Source organism: Pyrgilauda ruficollis, unplaced genomic scaffold (genome assembly GCF_017590135.1).
Source record: "Pyrgilauda ruficollis isolate IOZ18807 unplaced genomic scaffold, ASM1759013v1 scaffold8, whole genome shotgun sequence".
Classification (NCBI taxonomy): domain Eukaryota; kingdom Metazoa; phylum Chordata; class Aves; order Passeriformes; family Passeridae; genus Pyrgilauda; species Pyrgilauda ruficollis.
In genome coordinates, this window is record NW_024529932.1 from 4,821,968 (window position 1) to 4,847,383 (window position 25,416).

A 25,416-nucleotide genomic window follows, 5' to 3' on the forward strand; every position below is an offset into this window, starting at 1 on the left:
AAAGTGAAGAAGTCTTGAGTTCTACTTAGCTATCTAATTTTGATCTTCATCACGACATGTGGTCGTTCTGCACGTCATGTGACAGCCAAAGGTGTAGTTTGTATACAGCAGTCATGGGATTTCCTGGTCTGTGTGAAGCTGAATTCCTGCCTGGAGCCTGGCCCCCCCAGTCACTGTTTGACACTGTGGTCAGAATACCCAAATGCTTTTGCTGCTTCACAGGAAGTATACTTTTCTCCTTAGCAAAATGTCCTTCCTTTTCTGAGAATGGTGTTGGAAGATCCATTTCCTTGTCATAACTGTACTTCCCCTGATCACCCCTCCAAAAGAGTGTAACATCTTATAGTGAGGCTATGGTAATTTCGAAGTAGGACAGCAGGTTTTGGCCTGGAACTTAATCCCAGCAAAATATACTGTGAACTTCGGAATAGTCAGAAAGTCTGTGTTTATATTTATTGAATGTAAAGTTAGTGTCAAGAACTGTAAGACAGTTTAAATTTCAGTAAAACATGGTGAAAAATTGCATTAGGATAACATTAGTACTCTGTAGAGTATTTAATGTCTGTAGTTCGTCTTGCTGTCCTTTGCTGTTCCTCCTTCCAAACTTGAGACACATTTGCATGTTTAATTTGTAGTCCAGATAAAAAAAATAAAAGCCTTGAAGTAAAGGTTGGGGTTTTTGAGTGAAGAGAATATATTTCTTCCTTTCTTTTGATTTCAGAGCTAGACACTGAAACACAGTTGTAAGGACCAGGGTATGTTTTTGTCTGTTATTTGGCTAGGTACTTACAGAGCTGGCAGAGAAAACAAAGTGTTTTGATTATTTGAATTTATCTGTTCTCTATACATTTAGATTCCATTATGTATTGTTAATTCAGGCTTCTATATCTTAAGTTAGTGCTGTTGCATAAGAGTATTTCTTCCTTAGTGAAGATCTTCACTGCATTAATGTGATTTTTCTGTAGCAGCATTGTCTGTCAGGGCTGCAAGCATCCATTATTATCTCTTCCTGATGAACCCAAATTCTCTTTTACTGCTCTTGACAGGCAAGTAAACTCTGTAAATATCCTCTGAATGTACTTGGTTGGGCTTCAGTCTTATTGTGCAGACTTAATTCCTGGAGTAGAGCCACAGCATGTGTCTTCTGTCATTCTCAGGCACAGCTCAGATAATAGGGCAATTTGCATGTGTCTTTTTGTTACAGTGCTTTCAAAATGAGGCATATAGACTACACCTCGTAAGTAAAAGCTGCTGCTGCACCTGTGGGGTGCTGTACCTATTTAAGGTAAACGTAAGCATCACGTGTTATGTGCCAGCAGTAGGAGGGATAGTGCAAAAAAAGTCGTGTTGAGAGATAGTGGAAAATAAGTCCAGATGAGTCTGTATTTGCCATTCAAACAGATTTTGCAGGCACTGGGGCAGCAGGCATTGCATGCAGCAGTGTTTGCATTGGCTCCGTTGATGCAGGCGGGCACGGGAGCTGGTGCCACATGCAAGGCAAAAAGGAAGTCAGATGGAAGCAGGGAGAAACAGCACCCCACTAGACTTTGTTTGTCTGAATAATGCAAATCTCAATTTCTGGCTGGCCATTGCTTATCTGTTCAAAAGTATACAGAGTTTACTGCTGGCTCCTGGAGAACGAAATTCCCCATGGAATTCATTGCTCTGTTACTGAATCCAGAAGCTGATGATTACCAGGCAGGGGGCAAGGAAACATATCTGCCTGTTTTTGTAGTGTCTGGCAGTTTTTGTTGCCAGAGGAGATAAGTGTTACTGAGTTTGGAAAGTGAATAGCAATTTTGCGCAGGCTAGATTCTTGAGTCCTTATGATGCCTTTAAAAAACAACCAGTCTTCTTTTTGATTCTTCTAGGTGAGCAAGATAAATAGTAATGACAATACTTTTTCCAGCCATTCCTTCCTGGATGTACATTGTGTCAAAATCTGTGTACTGTGGGGAATTCAGTACTCTGCTTTTGCTCCAAACTTTTGTTCAAATCATAGCTTATTTCTTATCTCTTGTGAAGTCAGTTTTCATTAATTATGGCCTGCCTTGCAGTTGATGATACTGTCTGCTTTTAGAGTGTCTCCCCTAGTCTTCTCTACATTTGTCTTGTCCCCAGGATGCCCAGAGAGGCTTTTGAAAATGTATCGGGTGACCCTTTGATCAATCTGAGACATGATCAAAGTTTCTCCCCATAATCTGCTGCTTAGTCCCCTCATGTCCCCCAAGTTCAGACTTGAAAAGTACTTTCCTTTGAGACAGTCATCAAAACTTAATGATATGCCATGGCTAGTCCTTCGCCAAGCATAATCATTCCTATCTCCTGCTGGGGGCTTGGTTCAATATTGTAACAGAAAATGACATACAGGGTAAACAGACTCTGCAATGATAGTGGAGTTTGCAGCCCCCTGCAGTCACAGGAAGAGCTCTCAATAATGAAGTGGTACAATAAACACCACCTGCCCAGATTGTCATACCTGTATTTCTTTGTGAAGTAGTTTGAGTTATTAATTCTTATTTTAAGAAAGTTATGGACTTACATATTAATTGTCTGTTCATTGTAGTAACCTTTTCTAATCTGGAATTGTGGTGGGAGATGGTTTGACTGTGGCTGTGATGAAAAATGGTTTGGAAGAGTGAGGCAAAAGGAATCTGGGTTCTTTTCTAGATCACTGCCAAATAGTCCCTTTTGCATTTTTCAAAATTACATGGTCTTCTGGTAGGCTTTTCTTCCAGAAACAGCTAAATTTCTTGTGTGGTACTTGAATACAAAGTGCAATGATGGAATTAACCCACATAATTATAATTACATTTGGTAGGAGGCAACATGTTGGTATGTAGGGTGCCTTTGATATTTTTTTGGAACACTGAATAATTTGCTAGATGCCTTTTTGTTTTCACATATTAAAATACAGATTACTTCAGAAGGACTACCTTTACTGGTACCCTAAAGTGTGCATCAGGTTACAGGTTTAATTATGGCTATATAGTTTTGTCCAGAGTGCAAGTTTCTTTGGCAGCATGGCCTATGGTTGCTAGTGTTTGGAAAGACCAAAACACCTGTGAGACCAAAAATGTCAGCCAGCCAAGTTTGCCAGCAGAAGACAAGGCAGGTATTGTGAGAGATACCCTAGAGCAAAGATGTGTATGAAAATGGTGTATCACCAGTGTGGTTGTTAGTCTGCCTTCTTCCTGCAGCTGGGAGGACTCTGCCCAGACAGGGATCCTGACCTTGGAAGGCTCCACCTAGGTCCTTGTCTTAACTTGCTATGGTTGTGTCTGTCATGCTCCTGACAAAGGAAATCAATGGATGAGATGCAACCTAACATTTGGAGTGCTTGCTCAGGGAGGCTGTCAGGCACTATGGGAAGATGTGGCTTGCCATGGGAGCTGAAAACACAAGTTTTTCATTAACAGGGAACATGCAGAGGCATGGGTTTTGGTCAGCTGAGGAGGAGTTGATGTCAATAGGCAGAACTGGCTTCTCTACAGAGAGAAAATAGTTTTTGCATCACACGTGGTTGCCATGAGCCAAAGCCTCCTGTTTTGTTGTTGTTGAAGAAATCTGTGTGCAAGAGAGTGTAGTTTTAACAGGTTTATTCCTCAGCCTACTGAGCTGGCAGTTTGGGTGAAGTATCTTGTTACAGAATTTGCCATCTGTGTCCTTGTGGCATCTGTTGTCTTAGGATTTCTTGTTAGGCTTTTGGAGTGACTGCTAATGTGCAGTTATATATAACTCTGTTTTTGTATAAAATTTCGTGTGAATATCAGTAATGCATATAAAAAGAATAAATAGACTGAGCAAGCAATGACACAGCTGGCTTAAAGTAAATAAGAGATAACCTTTAACCTCTGATGGTAAAAGTGGTTTTGAATTCTGAAAACTTAACTCAAGTGGTGAACATAAATCTTAAAATTATTGGTAAGGAAGGCTAAGTAGTGGCCACCTATTAAATTTTAAACTGTAATTTGACTTCATATTTATTCTGTCTAGAACCTTCCAAAATTCATTTTAGATTTATTAGGCTAAACTATGATGTAACCTTAGAACCTAAGCAAAACTGAAAGCCAGATTAAAGAAAATGTAAAAAAACAGTTAAAAGATAGAATGGGTGCTGTTGGCAAAGAGCTTTTAAAGAAACAATTCTGGGTGGCAGATGAGGGAGTAAAATTTATGGTGCTAATCAATAAGATGCTAAAAAGAACTCAGTGGGAGAAAAAGCCTGTATATCTGACTGTCTGAGAAAGGGGGGGGGGGTGGTTATTAGAAAAGTAAAAGCCATATAAAAGTGTGAAAAACAGCATACAGGATAAGTTCTAATGAGCCAGATGTAAAGCTGTGGAAGTTTCAAGCAGCTTAGAAACCAAACCCAGCAATAATAATTAAAAACAATGCATCAAAAAGAGGAAGGCTGCCAGATATTTGCTGGAACTGGAACATAGCTAAGTATGATGATTCAAAAGACATTATGTAGTTATCCAAGAGACTGAACCAAGGGTAGAAACCATCCTGATGCAAAAAAGATTTGGCAGTAAAGGACCGAGCCCTTTAAAACTTTATTAAGGTAATAAAAAGTAGAAATCATTATATGACTAGAGATAATTACTAAAAGAATGCAAGAATTCAGAACAAAAAAGGCTAGAAATGCTGAGTTGAGAATTGCAAATAGAGAAGGTAATAAATTCCATAATTACTCAAGAAGCAAGAGGAGAGTGCGAGAAAGGGCAACAGTAAATGTCAGAGAAAGCAGTGATATTCTAGTCTGCCTCAACATTTTTGAACAATAAGTGAATTTTAATTAGGTAAGTAATACATGCAATTTTTGAGATGCATTAAAACAGTAATGAGATTACAGAATAAAATAGAGTAACTAGATTAGATATAGTCAAGTTTTCAGAATATTTAAGCTTGTCAGAACAGTCAGTGACTTGGAGGAATTACCATTCCTCCTTCAAACTCATGAAGAAGTAGTAGTGTTATGATAACTGCTCTTACGAAGGGAGAAGAACTTGAGAACTGTAGACTAATTGTTCAGATTTTGTCACTCAGCAAGTAACAGAAGCAATTATTAAGCAGCTCATAAATACCTTTTATGAAGATCAGTCAAGTGAGCAAAATAACCCCAGTTTTGTTAAGAACTGGCTAAGATGGAAAAAATCCACTTTCTTCCTAAGACATTGATTAATCTTGGAAACAGGATGTAAGTAATTGACAGCATGACTCTACGCTTAACAAGCTTTCTAACACTTGCAAATCATAACTGTACAACCAAACTGTAGATGTGTGGCTGAGTCAACACACAGAAAACATGCTGACAAGGCAGGTGGAAGCTTAGTTTCAGACAGGGACATTTTATGTGGACATCAGCAGGAATTTGTCCAGATTGGAAACAGGAACTATGAGGAAAGTTAAGGAAATCCAGTACTGGGCAAGCAAAGAGAAATTTATATGAGCACACATGAATGATATTGAAAATCTTTATGAAAAAATTATTTGGAATTGAGGCTGTGATTATTTGTTTCTTATTAATGAGAAAATAGTAGGAGGGGAAAAATGATATAATTTATAGCAAGTGCGACTATGGGTAGTATCTAATATTTTAAAGTATTGTTAATTTTTCCCTCATTTGTTGAAGAGGGAAGCAGACACCCAGTATGTCTCGCATCTCTTGTCGGCAGTTTTAAAGAAACCACTGTTGTAGATCACAGGGACATAAGTTTCATAATAAAGCCAGAGAGCCTTCCTAGAGGATGGCTTTTCCACTTCTCCCTCTGCAGTTACTTGAAAGGTACTGATGTTGCTCATATGGCACTTTTTTGCGTTTTGAAGAGAGGTGAAGTCATATGTTATTACTCAACCCCTTGAAGTTTGTGTAACCCCTTCAAGGTAATTTTTTACCTTGCCATGTTGGAAACTAAAGTTGTTTATACAGTGCAAGTTCCTGGATTAGTTTTCATATGAACCTTTTTAAAAGTATACTGTAAAATCAAGTTGAAAAGTCTGAGTCTGAGGCAAAGATTAATAAAGGAGTGCACAGTGAACTCTGGGAAAGTGATAGTTCTATAAATAATTAATAGCTAAAAGCCATTTCAAGAAGATTGGTGCCCTGCTGAGGTCAGTATTAAAGTAGATGCTGGGACTTTCAAAAGCTCTTAAAGTCACCTCTCAAGGTTTGTTTAGGTTTCTGTCTTTGTGGAGTTGAGTTCATTTCATGATAAAGAAAATGCTGATAGCAAATACTGTGAAGATTTGTTTTCCAGTGGTTATATGACACTATTCACTGGGCAACTATCTACAGCAGTGGAGTGTTTACAGATATCATAAGATATGAAGCACTTTTAAGGAAATTCTTTTTCCAAATGTTAGCCCCATGAAACTCAAACATACTTTAGTGATAGCATTTGCCATATTTACCATGTGGTAGACCATTTTAAGGAGCAGTGCAAGAAGTAGTTGCATACGTCTCCTGTTAAAATTCTGAATATATTTAGATGTATTGTACATATATATGAAAGCACAGATAGCTTCATCTAGTTTGATATAGTTCAGTTTCATGGCTCAGAGGTTCTTTTTCCCCCCTGAGATTGCACTACTGGAGCTATATTTGACAGTGATAGATACAGCTGAATACCTCATTGCCATAAACACAGCCTAGAGAGCCTGAAATGAAATTCTCTTCATGTGCCGTGGGGGACTGTCCTTTCTATGAAAAGTCAAAACAGAAAAGAACAAGACAGAGGAACTGTTAGCACCCTTGCTTCACAGGAGGTGGCTGAGATGGGGTGAATGTAATTTCTTTAAATTCTCTCTGCACTTATGGCAGATTAAGGATTAGAGTCATGATCTCTTAAATCCATTTCTAAAATGACTCTAGCAAAAGATAGTAAATAAACAGTACTGTAAACAGGTAGTGATGCCATCTTCCATTGTTGGTTCATATACTTTACTTGATTAAATTGTACTTGCAAATATATTTTGCAGTTACCATGTTGCTTAAAGTATTTCTTGGTTTTGTAAGGGTTTATTTTAAGCATTATTCATGTTGTTTATTTTAAAACAATAGGTCAATACTTAAAATTAGGTTTAATTGGAAAAGTAGTGTAAAAAATTTGGGCTTCAGTGCAAGTCTGTATGCAAAGGAAACAGTGACCTGGTTCTATTTATCTCAGGCTTATGAATTTAAAGCTTAGGCAATAATAGAAATTATGAATTATAATTGAAAAGGAGGTATTTCATGTATATGTATACCTGTGTAGAATTGCATGGTATGATGTGAAAGATTTGTTTGAAAATCGTATGTTTGCAAATTTCTTATATTTTACTTCAAAGACTAGCTATAATGTTTACAAGTAATATTGTCTCTTAAGTTGTCCAAATAAGATCAGTTAAAGAACACAATAAAGAATTCATTTTCATATCTCTGTGTCTTTTAAAGATTTGAAGCAGTGCAAATCATACATAAAGATTTTTGATGTCAGTATACTTTATTATGACCCACATCTTCTTCCCTCAGTCTGTTTCTGGGGAGGAGAAAAGAGGGTATAGAGTAAATAGTTCTAAATGATTTTGCTATAAGCAGCTCAAATTCATGAATAGTTTATAAATAAAAAATGAAATATTTTTCTTTAAGCAATTCAAAGACCATATGGTACATATCTGGAATCACCTAAGTGGTTAATTGAATGTTAAATTCCTTTTCTCTTTCTTAGTGTAAACAACTGCAAAAATATTTACATTTCCTGCCTTGCTAGATTTATTTATCATTTTATAATAAAAACACGGAAGTGTTATAAATTGAAATCTTAATCTCTTGCTTGACTCACTTTCTGAAATGTCAGCGGTGTCTCTGGTTTGGTTTACTTTGTGTTCTCCCCATTCCTAACACAGAAACTGGAAAACTGAAGAGTATTGATATTAGGCGAGTTAGAGGTGCAGCACAAGATGAGGTTTCTTGAAATTAGTTTTCTGTTATTCTAAGCAAGATTAGAAACTGCAGGAAAGAAAGTGGTTCTTTATTGCATTTTACTATTATTGTGAAACTCCAGAAGAATGATGATGTAATTCTAGAAAACTTGGAGGGGTTGAGGTCAAAAATCCAGACTGTAAGTTGACCAAGCAAGCCACTGTTATCTATGGAGAGAGTTGTTTCTACGGTCAGGGAGTGCTACAGCTTTCCTCCAAAGGTAGCTACTGGCACAAACAGTTTGCAAACTCTGCATTTCTACGGTCAGGGAGTGCTACTCCAGCTTTCCTCCAAAGGTAGCTACTGGCACAAAACAGTTTGCAAACTCTGCACTCTGATACTCATCAAACCATTTCAAAGCACTGGCCAAAGTGTGCTTGTCTGCATGGCAGAGCAGCATTGTCCTGGATTTCCGCAGGCGCTGATAAACCTCAGCCTCAGCAGAGGGAAATAGCCTGTGCTGATTCCCGTGCTGACCGCCCTTCTCTCCTGGCTCCAAGGAGCCAGAGCCTGCAGCTTCCCTTGATCTCCCAGAGCTTTCCACCCCTGCTGATAGCTAAATTCAAGGGCTTTAGGAGCAATGGTGTCACGTGAGTGCCAGACACAAGGGGTTCTCCACCCAGTAGCCCCCAAAGGAGATAAGTTGGCTGCTCCTTTGTTGGGTTTTCTGCCAGAATAAAATTTTAATTAAGAAGGGGGAGGGCACCAGATATCATCTCCGTCAAATATTGTTCTTCATGGAAACAATTCAACTTGCTCATTGATGTAATTACTGTAGCACACTTCTTGTAATTAGAAGTCTTAAATGACACAAGTACTTCCCTTAATTTAGTATTGGGTCTTTTCAGGTTCTCACTTGTGTTTTTGTCTTAAGATGCGTAGCAAAATGGACATAAATGTACTTCAAAGTACCTAAAGTCACAACAGAAACTGTTGGAAGAACGTTTTGAAAAGTCCAAGCAAGAGTCAAGAATTTCTGTATGATTTCTTTTCAAAAGATGTAGTAGTAGCACTGATTTCTGATGAAATTAGTGGAACCCTCCAGAACCATGTTTACCCACTCAAGCAAAAGCTAGCTTACTATATATTACGATACCCACAGATTTTCTTTCAATTTTGTCTTTTTACCATCACATACAAATTTTTGTATCAGATTATTTTTGTAACAACATTAACAGTTCAAAATTTAAAATTCAAATAATTGAATCCTAAGGTAATGTAACCTGCAAAATAGTTTGGTTTAACTGATCCTACCATATTGTTAAAATGAATGAAGGAGTTTAACTTTTCAATAGAAGATGGAAGGTGTAGTAAATTATTCAGATTTCTCCTAAAGCAGTAATCCTATCCTCTCAAAAGATAACAGGATAAATATTTCTGTCCTCTACTATAAAGGAGGCCTATGTGACTAGTTTGGGCAAGACACATTGAGTAAAATGAGCTGAATCTTACCCTAAGAATGTATTCTACAAGGACTTAAAAAAAATTCCCTGATAAGGTGTGAGAATACAAAAGTATCACTAAGGTATTTTTGTTTTCACATGATGGGGTGGAAAGTCATTGCACATGGAATTTTGGAAATGCTTCAGACATGGTTATAAGAAAAGATTGATAATGTTGGTGGAAAAAAAGCCTGTTTAATAACAGCAGTGGATCAGTCACACACCTTTATTGCAGTCTGTTGTGCTGAATAAAAAGCAGGCATGAACATGACCTGTGGATGGCATATTATCATAACCCATGGGCTATGCTGTAAAATGCACTGTTTTATAAACTCCTGGAATAGGTTAATGGAACTTTTTGAAGTAAGCAATTACTCAGAGTCTTCATTAACTTTCTAGCTGCTTACCAAAAATACAGTGTTTAATAAGGAGACTGCCCTACATGTCTAGCCTTTACCCTGTCCAGAAGGGAATTTGATATGTCCTTTTTTTAATGAAGAAATGTCTCCTTGTTGAAAATAATGCAAGAAATCAAGTAATCTTATAGCTGAATCTATTAAAATGGAGAAATGGATTTTTATGATATGATGTCAATCATTTAGTTTTAAATATTTGTGATAATCTTTTAAAATTTCTCCTTTTTTGGTGATAAATATTTTCAAATATTATTTGTGATAATCACCCCAGTAATGGGGGGGCATCTTTTTATTCATCATAAAACTTTTTAATGGAGCAATAGTCTATATATTCTTTGGTTTTTGAACATGTTATTGCCTAGGTCATAATCTTCTGTGTAAGAAATAGGAGAGGAAGAGGTTTTTTTATGTGGGCAGGTAGCTTCTTGTGAATTAGGGTAGAGGATGGGTGTTTTAATGTTTAAATATATTTTTATAGGTAGCTAAGTCCAGTCTTGAAAAGTTAATTGTTAGGACAGAATAGAATCAGAAAATATACTTGAATAATGTAATGGTTTCTGGGTAATATTGAAGATGGGGAGTTCCTGATCAGGAACTTTGTGTGAGGACTTGGACAAAAGTAGTGGCAGGAAATGATGACATCCTAGACTTATTAATGCTCTAGAAGTGGGGAAAGTCTGTACTGATTGAAAAATAAAAAAATACAGGCTTCAAATTTCCGTAGGGAATAGCACTGTTTGTTATTGGTTTTCCTTTACTGCTGTTTAACAGTGGGAAAACAATCTTAGTTTCAGTTTGACTCATCCTCCATTTCTGTGTCTTGTTTTAGATACTGTTCTGTTCCAAAAGAATTTTTGAAATTTCCACTTCATCATATTTGCAAGCTTCCCCAGATGCAGAGAGGGAGATGAGCAGTGTCATTCCTTGGTCTTTCTGTACTTTCCTTTTCCCTTATGAAAGAAAACAATGTGACATTTGTTACTAAAGCTTAGCAAAGACAAGGTCCAACAAAATTGAGCAGAGGGTACTGAGGCCATTTTAGGTACAGACTTTGAAATCAAGCTTTGGGTCTTCGGCAGATTGCTGAGAAGTTGTTCTTTTCTCCTTGCTTAACTGTGATACAGAGTTTCAACAAACCAAATGAATGGAATAGTTGATTAACCTGGAAGTGCAGATGAGCTGGTTTAGGTGCAGACCATTAAATACCAAGAGCATTTGAGGAAACAGTGTAATCTGAGGTTTCAAGTAAGACATACTGTCTTAGTTACAGCTTATATGATTATCAAAGTAATTCCTTTCTGATGGGAGAGGTAGAAATATCCTTCACTATGCCAAACACCTGGAAATTATTTTTGTTTGTAGCCTAAAAACCATTTTTGAGTATATGAAACCAATTCATCAGTCAAGTTTTCCACATTCCAGAGAGAGAGAGAGAGTAGAAACTTCTAATCATAACATAAAAAATTTATTATGAAAGAAACTGACATGTTTTCCTGCTCAGTCTTCTAAAAATGTAGTCTCTCTGCTCTGTTTCAAAATGTGCTTTTAGTTTAATGATTATGGTTGTAATTAAGGGACTAGTTAAAAAAACCTATAGCTATAAAGTATAAACATGGCAACCAAAATACCTTTCAAAGCAAATTGGAGACTGTGTCTGAGCTGGATGTTGTAACACACTTGCATTACAATGAGATACAGTACAGTGCTTTACCTTAAAGAGAAAAAAAAGTTAATAATTTTTAAGAATTTGTACCATGCATCAAGACCCATAGGAAAATTGAAGGCTGGAGATACTTTTTCATCTCGTTTAACCTTGCTACTCCTACTTCAGTTGTGTAGGTCACCAGTACAGGCTCAATTGTTCACCCATGGCAAATTCCATTTGTATTGGGCACCTGTCTTAGGCTGGAGGTAACGATCTTGTGAAAAGTAGATTTTGAATGGCTGAACTACAGCTAACTTTGAGAACTTTATTTGTTGCTGTTGCTCAGGAAAGATAGTGGAGCTAGCAACTTGTTTCTCATCAGCTGTTAGAAGTACTTTAGATTATGAAGCACTGTTTGTTCCCTTTTCTTTTAAGGAAAAAAAGACTAAGGAAAAGCCGAATACTTACATTTTCTGCCCTTTCGGTTGGTAATTTTTTTTCTTTTTGGGTAATGGAGAGTAAGATCATAGTCAGGACTTTCTTGAATAAAGAAGCATAGTTTATTTCATCTGTAAAAAAGGAGTTTGTTAATTGCAGTGTGCTAAAGAATCACAAAGACAAATAGTTTTGGAAAATTACATATGTCCTTTCACTTTTTTTGTTTGGCTTCATCAGAATTTTCAGCCAGTGACTGTAAAATAAGAACAAGCATCTGACAGCCCACGGATTTAAATTTAAAACATCTGTTATGCTACATTATTGTTTATCTTTTAGTTCCTCTTTGAAACTCTGTTTTTTATAGTACCTGCAAAAATCATGACAACAGACATATTACAAGAATATTAAGAGTTTTGACTTTGGATAGGAAGGCAAATAAGATATGGCACTTGTTTTCTCTGTGGAGTTTCCTCAGAGCCAAAGGGCAAAGCAAGTTTCATACTCCTTCCTTTCTACAGTCATCCATTCTCATTTCAATCTGTTGAGAAACAGCATTTCGGTTTGGACCTACTTGCTTTACACATCACACTGGAGAGGTGATGAAATCTCATCCCTGGAGACTTTAGACAGGGCCCTGAGAAATCTTTTCAAAGCTGGCTTTGCTTTGAAGGTTGGACCGGATGACTTCTGGAGGTCTGTCACAATTTAAATTATTCTGTTGCAGTCAGGGAAATAAAAAGGAAAAAGTATTTTGATTTCTGTGAAGATAAGGCTGATAGTTTTGATTTGCTTTGCTGAGAAAACATAAGGAAACAGTCAACACTAAAAAGCATTAAAAAAAATTCTGTCATCACTTGAATGAATCACTATGTGAAGTAACAATCCATAAATGAATAGCAATATAATTGTGGAATATAATCTGCTATATACACACATTTAAAAATGTGCAGACAAATCTGTGAATTACGGCATTGCATGTGGATGGAATTCATGTACCTCTAAGATGGTTGCCACATGGACAGCTGTATATTTTTGTAGCATTAAACACAAATCACTATTACCATTTTGTTTCTGACAAAAGTTATAAATTGAACTTTTCTGAGTGTGATACTGCACATACCCACATGGAAAATTATAAAATACTGTGTTACTTGTAACAAGGTAATTGTGGGTTTTGTTCAAGACCAGTAGAACTACACAGCTATTATCGTATATGAATAATTTATTTTACTGCTTTATTTTCTCCCCTTCTGATCCTATTTATATATAGTTTCAATCCTGATGATCAACGTATTGGATGTACACCATTTAGATTGAAAAATGCTTCTTCTGGTAAAGGATTGTTCATTCTGGGATTTATTTCTGGTGGTTATTTTTTTTCTTTTTTTCTTTTTTGTTTGTCATTGATAGGATCAGATTTCTTCCATCATACATAAGAAAATGTTGAACAACATAAAGAATTTAAAAAGATAACTTGGGGTTTGGGTTATTTTTTGTTTTACAGGCCTGGCAGCTCCGATTCAGTCACCTCGTGGGCTACGGTGCCAAATACTACTCCTACCTCATGTCCAGGGCTGTTGCCTCTATGGTGTGGAAACAGTGCTTTGCTCAGAACCCCTTTGATAGGTAAAAATACAGAAACGTTAAATAGGTTGAAATGCTAGTTGTTTCTGGAAAACATGAAACATATTAGGTTGGTGGGCTTTTTTGACACAAATAAGTTTTTAACATTTTTCTGGATTCTAAGAGGACTACAAAGCAGAAATTAACTATGGCTATATATATACACACACACATGTATATGCGTGTATATATATACTTTGGGACATGTTCATCGGTGCAAAAAACATTGTGTCAATGTTTTAAAATACAGGTGTGTCAGTTGGGAGGCACTGAAATCCCTATTTAGATGTAATTAGAGAGCTTGAAATTCATAGATGCCTAATAGCTTGTAATTTTCTATTGAAATCAAAGCAACTGTGGGTATTAAACAAGCTTCATGTCACCAACATCAAAGCTCAGTAGAGCTATCCTACTCATTTTGCTTTGTGAAATTAAAAAAGCAAATTGTGAGGTCACAAATTGTAAGCATTCTTAAGCCTTTGCTGAATGTTCAGGACATTGTAACAGGACAACTTTTCCCTTTGACACAATGAAACCTGAAATGTTCGCAAATTAACTTCTGTAAGCACCAACACACACTCCTATGAATAAAATTTGTCTAGTTCAGTTCCTCATAGTGGTATTTTAAATGTAATTTGAATTTGAGGAGCCAACATGGCATCAGCCATTGTTTCAGGGTGGAAAATTTCATTTGGTCTCTGTCTGTGAGTTCCGTAGAGATGCTAGAAGCAAACCTGAGTGAAGGCTGGGCAGGTTGTGTTTGCAGATGGCTCTAACACCTGTGTTTCTCCAGGGCAATGGGGGAGCGCTATCGTAGAGAGATGCTGGCACACGGCGGTGGAAAGGAGCCCATGCTGATGGTGCAAGGTAGGAAATCAGTTATAACTCTTTTATTCCCCTGCAGAAGGAAGGAACTTCATCTTAACTGCATTTCCTAACTTGGTCTTTTTACTTTAATTATGATGTTCACTGGATTTATGAAAGAAAAATTTAAGTGGACTGGTCATCACCTTTGTATCATGGTCAGTAGAACTCCTTGTGGTATGTGGAGTATACACAGATAGCTGGTTGAAGTGTTGGAAAGGTTTGTATTACAAGGCTGCCTAAAGAATTCAGAATAAACTTGAAGGAAGATAGATTACATCATTTATTGGCTACAATGAAGTAGTAACTTTTTTTTTAGTAACTTTTCCATACATGGAATTCATAAAACCTCTGGTTATTTTGTATATAAGTTGAACTTGCTTTGGCCGCATCATTTCAGTGTCATTAAAATATCTTTGGCTCTGTCAGTAATTCAGGTGTACATTTTCATGAAATGCAGCTCTTACAACTGTAGTAAAGAAACACAATTCATTATTCATCTTACTACCATATTTGCCATTTGAATCTGAAAAATAAATTTTAAAAATCATTCATACTCTTAGCAAAAATACTCTGTGTTCACACCTTAAAATATAATGCCAGGAGAATGAAACAAGTTTGAGAAACTGTTGACTTTATCTCAAATCTATGAAATCAGGGTAAAGACTTTACTCTGTAATGCTGCAGAATTCAAACCAAACATTACTTTTGCTGTTCCTGAGGTGAGCGCTTAATAAGTCCTGCCACATCTTTCAACTTTCTCTGAAATTCTTAGTATTAATAAGGAGTATGAATTCACTGGCCTCTGTAATCTCCATTTTAGCAGACTGGAACTTCTGGGACATTTTTCTACAGATAAGGGAGACAGTAGTTACGTGTCTGTATTTCATCATGAGATTGGCACAGTTTCATGACTGGAACATTTCAGTTCTTTGACCCATCTGTTTATATTTGAGGCCATGACCTCTGCTCTCCTTAAAAGGACTCATCATATATTAAGCAACTATATATTCTTTAGGTTGTCTATTTACGTTTCTGATTTACAGGGTTACTTTTAATTCAATATGACTTCCCAAACTTACTTCTCCTTACTTTTCTTGAATAGTTTGTGTTTGTAACCTTGAAAAACTGTAGCCCAGAACTGTGGATTAAGAATTTGCAAGACAGGAATGTGCATCTTTACAAGCATATCCAGTTTTTACATAGTAAGTCATACATTGGAGAAAGAAAAAAAGGTTTTAAACACCAGATATGCTTATGATCTCTTTCTGGGGTATATTCTTTATTTTACTGAACATGGGATTTTCCTGGAATATCCTGGAAACTATGTTGAAGTTGCTGGCAGTGTGCTTCCATGAATCAAGTAGTATTTGAATGAAGTTTCAAAATTCATCTGTGGATGGTCTCACAGAAAATCTATGGAAGTAAAACTGGCTTTCCCCCTTGCATGTGATAGGATCTTATGGGAGACAGTGTCAGAGGGCTCACTGAGGTCTAAAGGAGGTCATGTGCACTGCTCTTCTCTTTTCTGCCAGGGCAGTTATTTCATCATATCAAGTTATTTAAGCATGACTTGCCTTTGATGAACCCATGGTGACTATTCCTGATTTTTTTTGCTGTTTGTGAGTATGAAAACAGTTTCCAGGATTAGCTGGTCCAGACCCTTCCTAGGGACTGAGGTGAGACTGACCAGCCTCAGTTCCTTGGGTTCTGCTGCTTGCTCTTCCTGAAGATAGACATGACTTCTGCTTTTTTCCAGTCTTACAGTAGCTCTCCTATTTTAGTAGATTACTGAGAGTTGTCTAGCAATGCCATCTGCCAGCTCCCTTCATGCTCAGGGGTGCATCCTTGCAGGGCCTGTGGGCTGGTTTATGCCCAATTTTTTTAAGGTTCCATGATCTGATCCTCTTCCATCAAAGATACACCTCCTTGCTTCAGATTATCTGCCTGGCCACTTTTGTATCCTGAATTTCACTTTCACACTCTTTATTCAGAAATCCTAACTGATATTCAAGGTCGTAAAAATAACCAGTGTTCATTGGCAGATTCTCATCTGTGCGTATCATGATGTTCATTTGTAGACAGTACAAGTAGTTAAGTAAAAAACTTAACAAACATGCTTGAACGACTCCCTGAAGAATGAAATCAGGGGGACTTGGGTGTTCTGACAAGACAATAACTTGATTGCTGATTCGGGATTATTGGAAGCTAAATCATAGAACACACCTGATGAAAAAAGTTATATTTGTACTCAATTGTATTTCTTACAAAAAAATGGGAATTTATGGAGAAAAGTAGGAACAATTCAATTTATTTAGGTTCAATGAGCTTCTGATTCCTCTTGCTGCTTTTTTTTCATTATCGATATTCCAGACTACTTGATTTCCGTCTCCTGTTGGTTTCCATCAGTTGCAAAACTGTGCTCCCATAGCAAATAACAAAACATATCTGATTAAAGACAGATTCCACTTTAAAGCTTGTTGATTTTACTCCTCTTCAGATAAACAGTCCAGAATCTGTGCTCACCAGTGCCCTATTTCAAAAAGTTCTTTAGGTTGTTATTTCAGGTGGTTTTTTATATGGGCTTGCACATGTCTGGCTTTCGGATGCACATCTGCAGCCTCACCCTTGAAGTGTTTCCGTACCTCATTAGGAAGTTATCCATGTTCATTGGCTGCTTGATAGCAGGTTACTTTACGAACACATTTCATTTATGCAGTTTCTTTGTTATGATTTTCTTCTCAGAAGCTATCTATTGTTTTTCTTTTGTGTTTGGATATGACCCTAGCTTTTCATCTTTCTCCAACATGATTCCATAGATGTACTGATTAGGAAAGATAAAGGATCTGACCTGTGGAGTTGCTGGCAAGGTTCCTGTTTGAACTAGTCTTTAATTAGGAAACACAATATACTTTTTGTTATTGCTGTTGTTGTTTGTATTTGATTCTCTTGGTATTTTTTTCCTTTAAAAAAACCAAAATTGTCGAGGTTTTTTGAGAACTGTTTAAACATTTTCTGAAGAGACCCTTTTTATCTTACCCCCTTGATAGTCAATGAAGTACAGAAATAGTCACAAATATGGGTTTCAGGAGCAATTGAAAATGGGTAGACAATGTTTGGTCTGAGAGGCTTATTTTCTTTTAATTTTTCCTTAGAGAAAAAATATGTTTTGAGCAGAACTTGTTTCCTCTGTGATTTTGTGTTGATTACATGGCTTTTGCAGATTTTCTCCTTCCTAGGATTACATGGCACTAGGGATTCCAGATTCCTTTAAAGTTATATAACCCAGGTATCCCTTCCAGGTCCAGTTGTGTGCTGGTTGCAGGTCTGAACAAGATTCAGGTGTGCACCATTCCTCCCTCTCTCCCTTGGCACTCTCTGGCTGGAAAGAAACCCAGGTGCATAGGCAGAAAGTGAATTGCAGTGTGAAAACTACTGGGTTGGATGTTTTGGGAGCTAAGAGCATGGAACATATCCTGGAGTGCACTTCTCCTGCAGCCTTGATGCAGTCACATTGTCCTTGGGGCTTCTGAAGAAGTCCTTGTGCAAAATGCGTGTGAGGTTGCATTCTTGCTTTGTTGATTACATTACATTGCAGACAGTCATACTCAGCTCTGAGCCTACATGGTAACCAAACCAACTGACTGTATAAATAAACACCCATTTGCTACAATGCTGTTTGAAAAGTTGCTTTTCCATGCCTCAGACTGTGCTTCATGGAGTAATTATAATTTGAGGAGGCTGTAAAAATCTTCAGATCGTGATTGTATGTCTCTTTGAAAGTGTAAGAAATACGCATAAATCCTGGAAGGTGATGTGAACGGCAACATATGTTAGCTCAAACTACACGGACCCAGAATAATTAGTGTTCCAGGGGGGCAGAGGCCAAATTTTGCCACAGGCTTTATTCTTCTCTCAATTTTCAGTGATTGTAGGTTATAGCTAACCATCTCTCAAAAGGGTGTGGTTAACCACAGTGCTGTAATGTGAAAGAAACTTCAAAGGGACGAAGATAAGCTATGCAGTTGCCTTAGGCTTGGGAGAGACTGAGCTGAAATAGGAGTTGGGCTGAACGTATTAAAATACACTCCTAAATTTGAAAACTGCAACCATCAGACCTTGTGGACATCTTACTAAATCATTTAGACTGAAGTGCTGAGTACTTACAATATATCAAAGCCGATCTTGCTTTTATATATTTTAATGGGGTTTGAAGAGAGACATGACCACTCTTTAGCACATCAGTGTAGAGTAAGAGGTTAAAACACAGAAATTCCATCATTGCCTGTTTCTTTTGGAGCTGTCTTACTCTAAAATCTGCAGTTATTTATTTAATGAGGGCATGATCATTTCACTACAGTAGGAGTTCTTTAGCAATGACCTCAGTTACTCTCTGTCCCTTCTTTGCAAAAGCGAAGTCTGCTGGTGTCTGCTTTTGATGTCAGTGTTGGAAAAATAGGAGTGCAACAAACCACTAATGCAAGAAATCTGAAATCTGTTTTTGTTATCAAAATCTGGAACTACTGGCTTGGAGGTCAGTTGACATCACCATTGCCAGAATTATTTTGGAATCTCCTACATATTTAAAGCAAACTTGGTTTTAATATATAAATAAAATTTGTAACAAGTTCCGTGTGATATTTGATAAGACTGTATTCAGCTGCCCTGAAATACATCCAAGTATACTGTAATTAATTATATTTCTCTTACTCATTTTGTAATATTGAGGGTTGGAATGTTTTTGTTATAATTTGCCATTTTTATGTAAGAGGGGAAATTAAATCTCCTTGAAGATAATCCCAGCTTCAGTTTCTTCTCTTCTGCCTATCATTATACTATTGGCTCTTGTTTTTTCCAATGTATTGATAATTGGCAGAGTAATTGTTAGTGTGTCAAAGAATTGGCTGAACATCATCCAGACTGTTTTTTATAGTCAGTAATGGAAGGGGAGTTTTATATAACGGGGCTCGAGGAGTGGTGGTTATATCTATTATGGCCATCTTTATGTAATGTCTGTGCAATATTTTATTTTGGAGTCAGGGATCAATATGGAGTCATCTCTCCATATTGATCCCTGGTGAAAAAGGAATGACTGTACATATTCCAGTGGGCTGCCATCCTTGTCACCTTCTTAAGGCACTCTCTCCTTTCCTGTGAAAACTGCAGGAAAATATGAGTCTAACTGGAATTTTTCCAAGGCTGCTAGGGAGCAAATATGCATGTTCCCCAGCCAGGAACCTGAGAGAGGGAGTCTGCAAGAGGCCACAGCTCTCTGGGGAGCTCAGATCAGTAGCTGAGTATCTGCACACATCTGTTTCTTAGCCCAGCACATAGCAAGCCATTTTTCATTGTGAACTACAAGTAATTCCACTGTGATTTTTCCAACATTAGAGTAGATGACAAGTTTACCAAGAACTTGGAAATCTTAATTCTGTTCTCTTCCATTTTGAAAATAGCTTGATGCAAACTTCATTTAACAGCATTTCAGTCAATCTATATATAGTGTGAGATTTGTTTTCCTTTTAGTGCTTGCTATTAATCTACTGGGCCATGGCAGTTTGTGTTGACACTTGTAACATGTTTTTAAATAAAATTGAAATGGAATTCTATAAGGTCGTAGCAAGAAAATTCTTTTTGGTTGCTCACACCAGTTTACTTTGAGCTGGTCTGTTTCCTGATGGGTTTTGAATCATTGTGTTATAGTAAAAGATTATAGTCTTTTAGCAGCATGCAATTATAATTTCCACCAAAAGCAAATATTGTTGAGGATGTGAAAGAGTATAAATTTATGTTCAGTAGGTACACCGATCAGAAAGGGTAGAACGAGGTTATATTTACATTGGCAGATGACAGAAAGATCACTTCAAAGAAATACAAAGATTAAATTTTACATTATTTGGCAGTTGTACTGTTGTTTTTTGTTGATTTTTTTTTTTCTGGTACAAGTTATGCAGTAAATTTTCATGTGTAATCTTGAAGATGTTAATAACAGTGAAAAGACCAACTGTATGTGATGTAAGTACAAAGAAACATCTGAAAATAATTTAAAGGATATATTCTCATGCCGTCTAAAAATTGGGATTCTGTAGAGGAAGGGGTGAAATATTTAGTTTCTCTGTTTATATAATTATCTGATGAAGTACTTGGGCATGATTCTAATTCTAATTTGTGATGCTAATTTTCTTGTGTGTTATTGTGTAGCCAAATGCTGCAGCTAACAGATATAGTAATTTAAATTCTTAAAAAGGTAAGTCCTAGTACTGTAAAAAAGCAATATAAAACTGCAATATATTGAAAATGCTTTTGTTTATGTTTTGTGCCTTGTCAGAAATTTCAGATATAGCTGTATTTTAAATGCTAAATTAAATGGTTCTAAGGTGTCTTAATGCTTTGAGAAATTACATTTTTTTTTCTGGTTTGGTCAGAACAGAGACTTTGCAGATAAGGATTTATATACTTGCTCAATCACTAATTTGTTTCATCATTTAGGAATGACTGAGTCTGCGGTTACATTGCTTTAAAACGGATATCTTTCCCTGCTTAAACAAGGTCTTAATGACAAAAATCAGTTAACAGCCTTGAAACCTGTCAATTCTGTGAAAATGTGTAACAGGTATCTTGAAGAAATTAAATAATCCCTCTACACTATAATTGCACTTTTTCCTTGAGAAGAAATCTTGATAGCTGTTTCTGTTGTATAGCGACATTAAAAGTTAGTTAGCAGTAAGTGCTATCACTGATGAAGCTGTCAGAGTCACAGCATCCTGATGAAGAGTGTCTTGTCTTGCTTTTTTGTAGGTATGCTGCAGAAATCCCCTTCAGTTGAAGATTTTGTGGATGCCCTTGTTTCAGATTTAGATCATGACTTTGAAACATTTATCATGGACTCATAACAACAGAACTGAATTCTTTTACGGAAGATTGTGTATGTCTTCATAATTGTGCATAAAATATTGGTGTGACTGGTTTTGCTTTTTGGTGAACACTTTTAGAGTTTGACTGTTCGTGTTGGTGGAACGGTAATAAATACTTTCATTGGGTCATTTGGTTTCGTTCATGAAGATGACTGTTTTCCATTGCATAGGAGTTTAAGCATGGCATTTGGGAGAACAAATCCTCTAGCATGGTCTGTTAGAAAATTTGATCTTGTTGGAAGAGAGTAAATGGGAATTGAACTCATGTTCAGGGTGACTGGAGGGGTTTGAAAGGTCTTTTGGTGCACACATTGATTCACTATTAGGATTTACCTCTTGATGTCATGGCCAAGAACTGCTCACACAGGTCATTCCCACGTGCTCATGGATTTTCTTTAACTTTGTTTAACCATATTTTTTTGTAGGAGTCCTGCATTGGGGAAGAGCAAACTGTGTTTGAAACAAAGGGAAAATTGGAAAGAAAGAAACTAGGAGCTGTATTTGAGATAAGGAAGAGAAAGATGGGAGAAGTAAATCTGTGGTCCTACTATTCTGTAATGGAAAATTTTAGGTGAGGAGGAAAGAGATATGTTGCAACACATAAGAGAGACAAAGGAGTAAAATAGGTACCCTACAGATGATCTGGTCCCTACATGTTTGTTCACATGGAGTTTCCTTTTAATGATGAGTGGACAAGTTTGGGGAATTGTTTAAAGTACAAGAGGGTGGGTTTTGGAGGGAAACAAAATAATTCAGAACAAAAATGTTTTTCCAGGATAGGCTGGAGCAGTTTGGTACGGTTGCATATTATATAATGGATGATGAACAAAGGGAATGTTATCAGTGCATTTTTCTTTTTCCCTCTAAGTAAATTATGAAATGGTATTTGAGGGTGTTTTGGGGAAAAAAAAAAACCAACCAAAAAACAACCAAAACCCAAAAAACCAAAAAACACAAACCAAAAAAAAAAAAAAAAACCCAAGACACCAAAAAAGCCCACCAAAAAACCCTGGTGATTTTTGCTGTAGGAATGGCCTTGTTTAGAGGTCCTCTGTAGGTTGTTATAAAACTTATTGTATGTGTCCTGCTCAGTGGAAATGCAGTGAAAGAAGCAAGAAAGGAAGAAAACCAAAGCTGAGAGATGAAGGCAAATAACTGAGAGAGAAGTAAAGGTAAAAGAAGCCAGCCAGAAAAAGTGGGTGGGAAAGAGGGAAAGGATAAATAAGAGTGAGAGCTGATTGGATGATTTGCCCTCGTTTTAGCAGAATCTGTGCAAAAGGGTATTGTTTGGTATTTTGCCAAATTTTTTCACTGCCTGTTTTTTCAAGGTGGAAGTTACCTTGTGTGAGTAGCACTGTCATGCTGGTAGAGCTGGCTTTAGACATTTTTAGATGCATTGGTTAAACCATGGTGGGTGCATTTTCAGACTTATACCACAACTAGGCTTATTTCTTGTTCCACTGACTGACTCCACTGTGTGTCTGCAGTTGGTCCCTGAGAGGAAAGAATGAATGGTCTTGCTCAGCAAGCTAGGTGGGCATTTAGCAGTAAGTTAAGTCATTAAAAAACCCACAAAGTAAGTGTCAGTTTAGGTGTGAGCAGAACCGCATTGTGAAGATGGGAAGGTCTCTAAAAGTGTACAATAGCTGATGAATGTAAATGTAACAGCCCATAGTGGGGTATTTAATGGAACTGTATTTCAAAGGGAATTCAAGGGTGTTGCTAAGGGAGCCTCTCATTGTTTGTTGCCTGGGTTTTGTACTGGAACAAACTAGCGATTATGTTTATCTGGAGCTGGCACACGTTGAAAGATTCATTGTGACAAAAAGAACTGAGCAAACGGAAATCCTCGTGCTGACACGGCTCTGGAAGCGCTGCGGTAAAGAAAATAAAGCATCATAATTGGCGGAATAAGCAGAGCATTTACAATTAAGAGATTGCCCCTACATTTTAATTTGAAAGAAATTCAAGTGATATTGGATTTAGTGTATAGATACCTTTTCAAACTATATGTAGTAGTCACATTGCTTTATGTTCATGGCTGCTATTACTTCACCATCTCATTTGATCCTTCTGCAAACAAGTCTTTTCAAGGTTTTATCAGAGTGGCATCAAACAATATCTTCCTAATATGAAATCAGATGTCAACAAAGAAAGGAAGAAAATCTTGCCTTTTGCCAGAGCATGGTGGATTGCAGCTTATTGCTCAGATTTATAACTCGTGAGATGTCTGACAAAGATGAGAGCTGGTAGAAAAATAAATACATCTCAGAATGACAGCTTCAGGTTCTTTTATGAAGAAACTCTGTTGACTCCACTGATTTTTTTTTTTTTAATGAAATAACCTTTGAGGATTGAACAGTAGACATGATTAAGGCTCCAGGGAGCATATTATATACCACCACCACGAGGCTTACTACAGAAGGGGAAATATTATTCTAAATTTTTTCTCTTTTTCTGATAGTTTCTAAAAATGCTTCCAGCTGTTCAAATGTCTGATGCTTTTTCCTTTTTCTTTTTTTTTTTCAGCTGGGGTTGACTGATCAGCATCAGAAATGTACGTCAGAACAGGACTGTCTTCTGAAAAACCTGCCCAAATTCAGATGAATTCAGAGAAGCCCTGTAGCCTCAGTGACACCAGGGAAGAGCCACCTTTTGTGGTCCAACAAGCTGTGAGTGAGGAGAGTGTCTTTAGAAGGAGGTTTTTCCACAAGGGTAGCAAGTCTGTGCTTGCTGGATAACTGTCCTGCTGGCAGCTTCCCCTTGTCTTCTGTGGAGAGCTGGAAAAGCAGTGCCAGCCAAAGCACCTCCTCTGCTTGCTGTGAAGTGGGAGGCACTGTGTGTCTGCTATTTCAGATTGCTTCTGGGCAAAGTATTGGAGATTTTGTGTTCCCAGAGCCAGGGACTTCTTTGTGTGCTCTTGGGAACAAGTTCAAATTGGTGCTTTGCCCCAGCAGGTTCACAGTGTACCAAAAGGGGAGTATTACATTAAAATTAGAAAGAATTCAAGAGTTAAAGAACTTAAGAATTGAAGATGCACGATAGCAGAAGGCAAGCACACAGATTTCCCTGGGAGAAGGACCGTGGGAGAACAGCTAGTGTGCTCGGGGAGGAGAGGAAAGGAGATAAAAGATAAGGAAGTATAAATCAGCACCAGCAGGGCTGTCTGTCGGCCCTTCTGATCTTCCCCGGGCTGAGATTTGTTTATTTTCAAGTCCGCTGCGGCTGCTCCTCAACAGCTGGCATGTGGAGCTGCACGGGTGTAGGAAATCATTACGACTTCTTGTTTGGACGAAGTATCCAAAAAAATCTCTTGGAGACAAACTACTTAAACCAGAAGCAAGGCGGCGATACAGATCTGACAGGATGACTGGTTGGTGCTCTGCTGCTGTGTAGATTTAAAAGCACAGAGGGAAGGGAGTGGGATGCCTCTTGCCAGCAGTTGCCAAAGAGCCTGTAGCTTCTAAGGCAGCTTGTAAGTGGCTAAAACTTGCCATTCTGGCTGCATTCACGCTTTATGAAAAGAAACAGACATCTTCAAAATGGAATATATCCTACCAGTCTAAGGATGGGGTTGAACCAGCTCTTTTATGTGCCTTTTCTTGCTCCAGTAACTAGAGAGAGAGGCACAGGTGGCTGGAATAGAAGTGTCAGGAGCCCTGGTTTCTGTTCAGAACACCTCAAAGCACTGGACTTTTTTTTTTTTAATGTTACAATTTTTCAATTGTCAAATGCCACCAATGTTTACTTTTGCTGCCTGTCATACATGACTGAGTTCATGCATCATTGACAGCATCACGTAGTACAATACTAAAATAAGGTTGCTCTTAATTAATCTTCAGGGCATCTCAGGTCTATGAAGTGCCTTTTGGCTGTTGTCCCTCTGAACTCCTTACTTCACTCTTTAGACACCTCTAAATGCCCCCATCTCCACCTGCTCTTACACTAGGACATGACCTAGAGGGTAGGAGGAGGCGAGGGATGCTTTGAGCTGTGACTGACCCAGGGGTTGTGGTCAGAGGAAAAGCAAAATGGCAGCATGGCAGGTTCTTCCCACCCTGTCCACAGCTGCTAGTGCCCATTCATGCTGGAGTTTGTATTGTGCTCA

At 37.5% G+C, this 25,416-nt stretch overlaps 1 protein-coding gene across 1 annotated transcript in view; it reads left to right on the forward strand.

Annotated features, from left to right (window-relative positions):
- LOC121364246 (mitochondrial intermediate peptidase) overlaps positions 1-21,437 on the forward strand; it is a 65,548-nt gene extending 44,111 nt beyond the window's left edge. Inside the window, exons 17-19 of the mRNA XM_041487381.1 lie at positions 13,412-13,533; positions 14,324-14,397; positions 21,193-21,437. Of these exons, the coding sequence (XP_041343315.1) occupies positions 13,412-13,533; positions 14,324-14,397; positions 21,193-21,287 (291 nt within the window). The 3' untranslated portion in view covers positions 21,288-21,437. The remainder of the gene's footprint in view (positions 1-13,411; positions 13,534-14,323; positions 14,398-21,192) is intronic.
- The last annotated feature ends 3,979 nt before the right edge of the window (positions 21,438-25,416 follow it).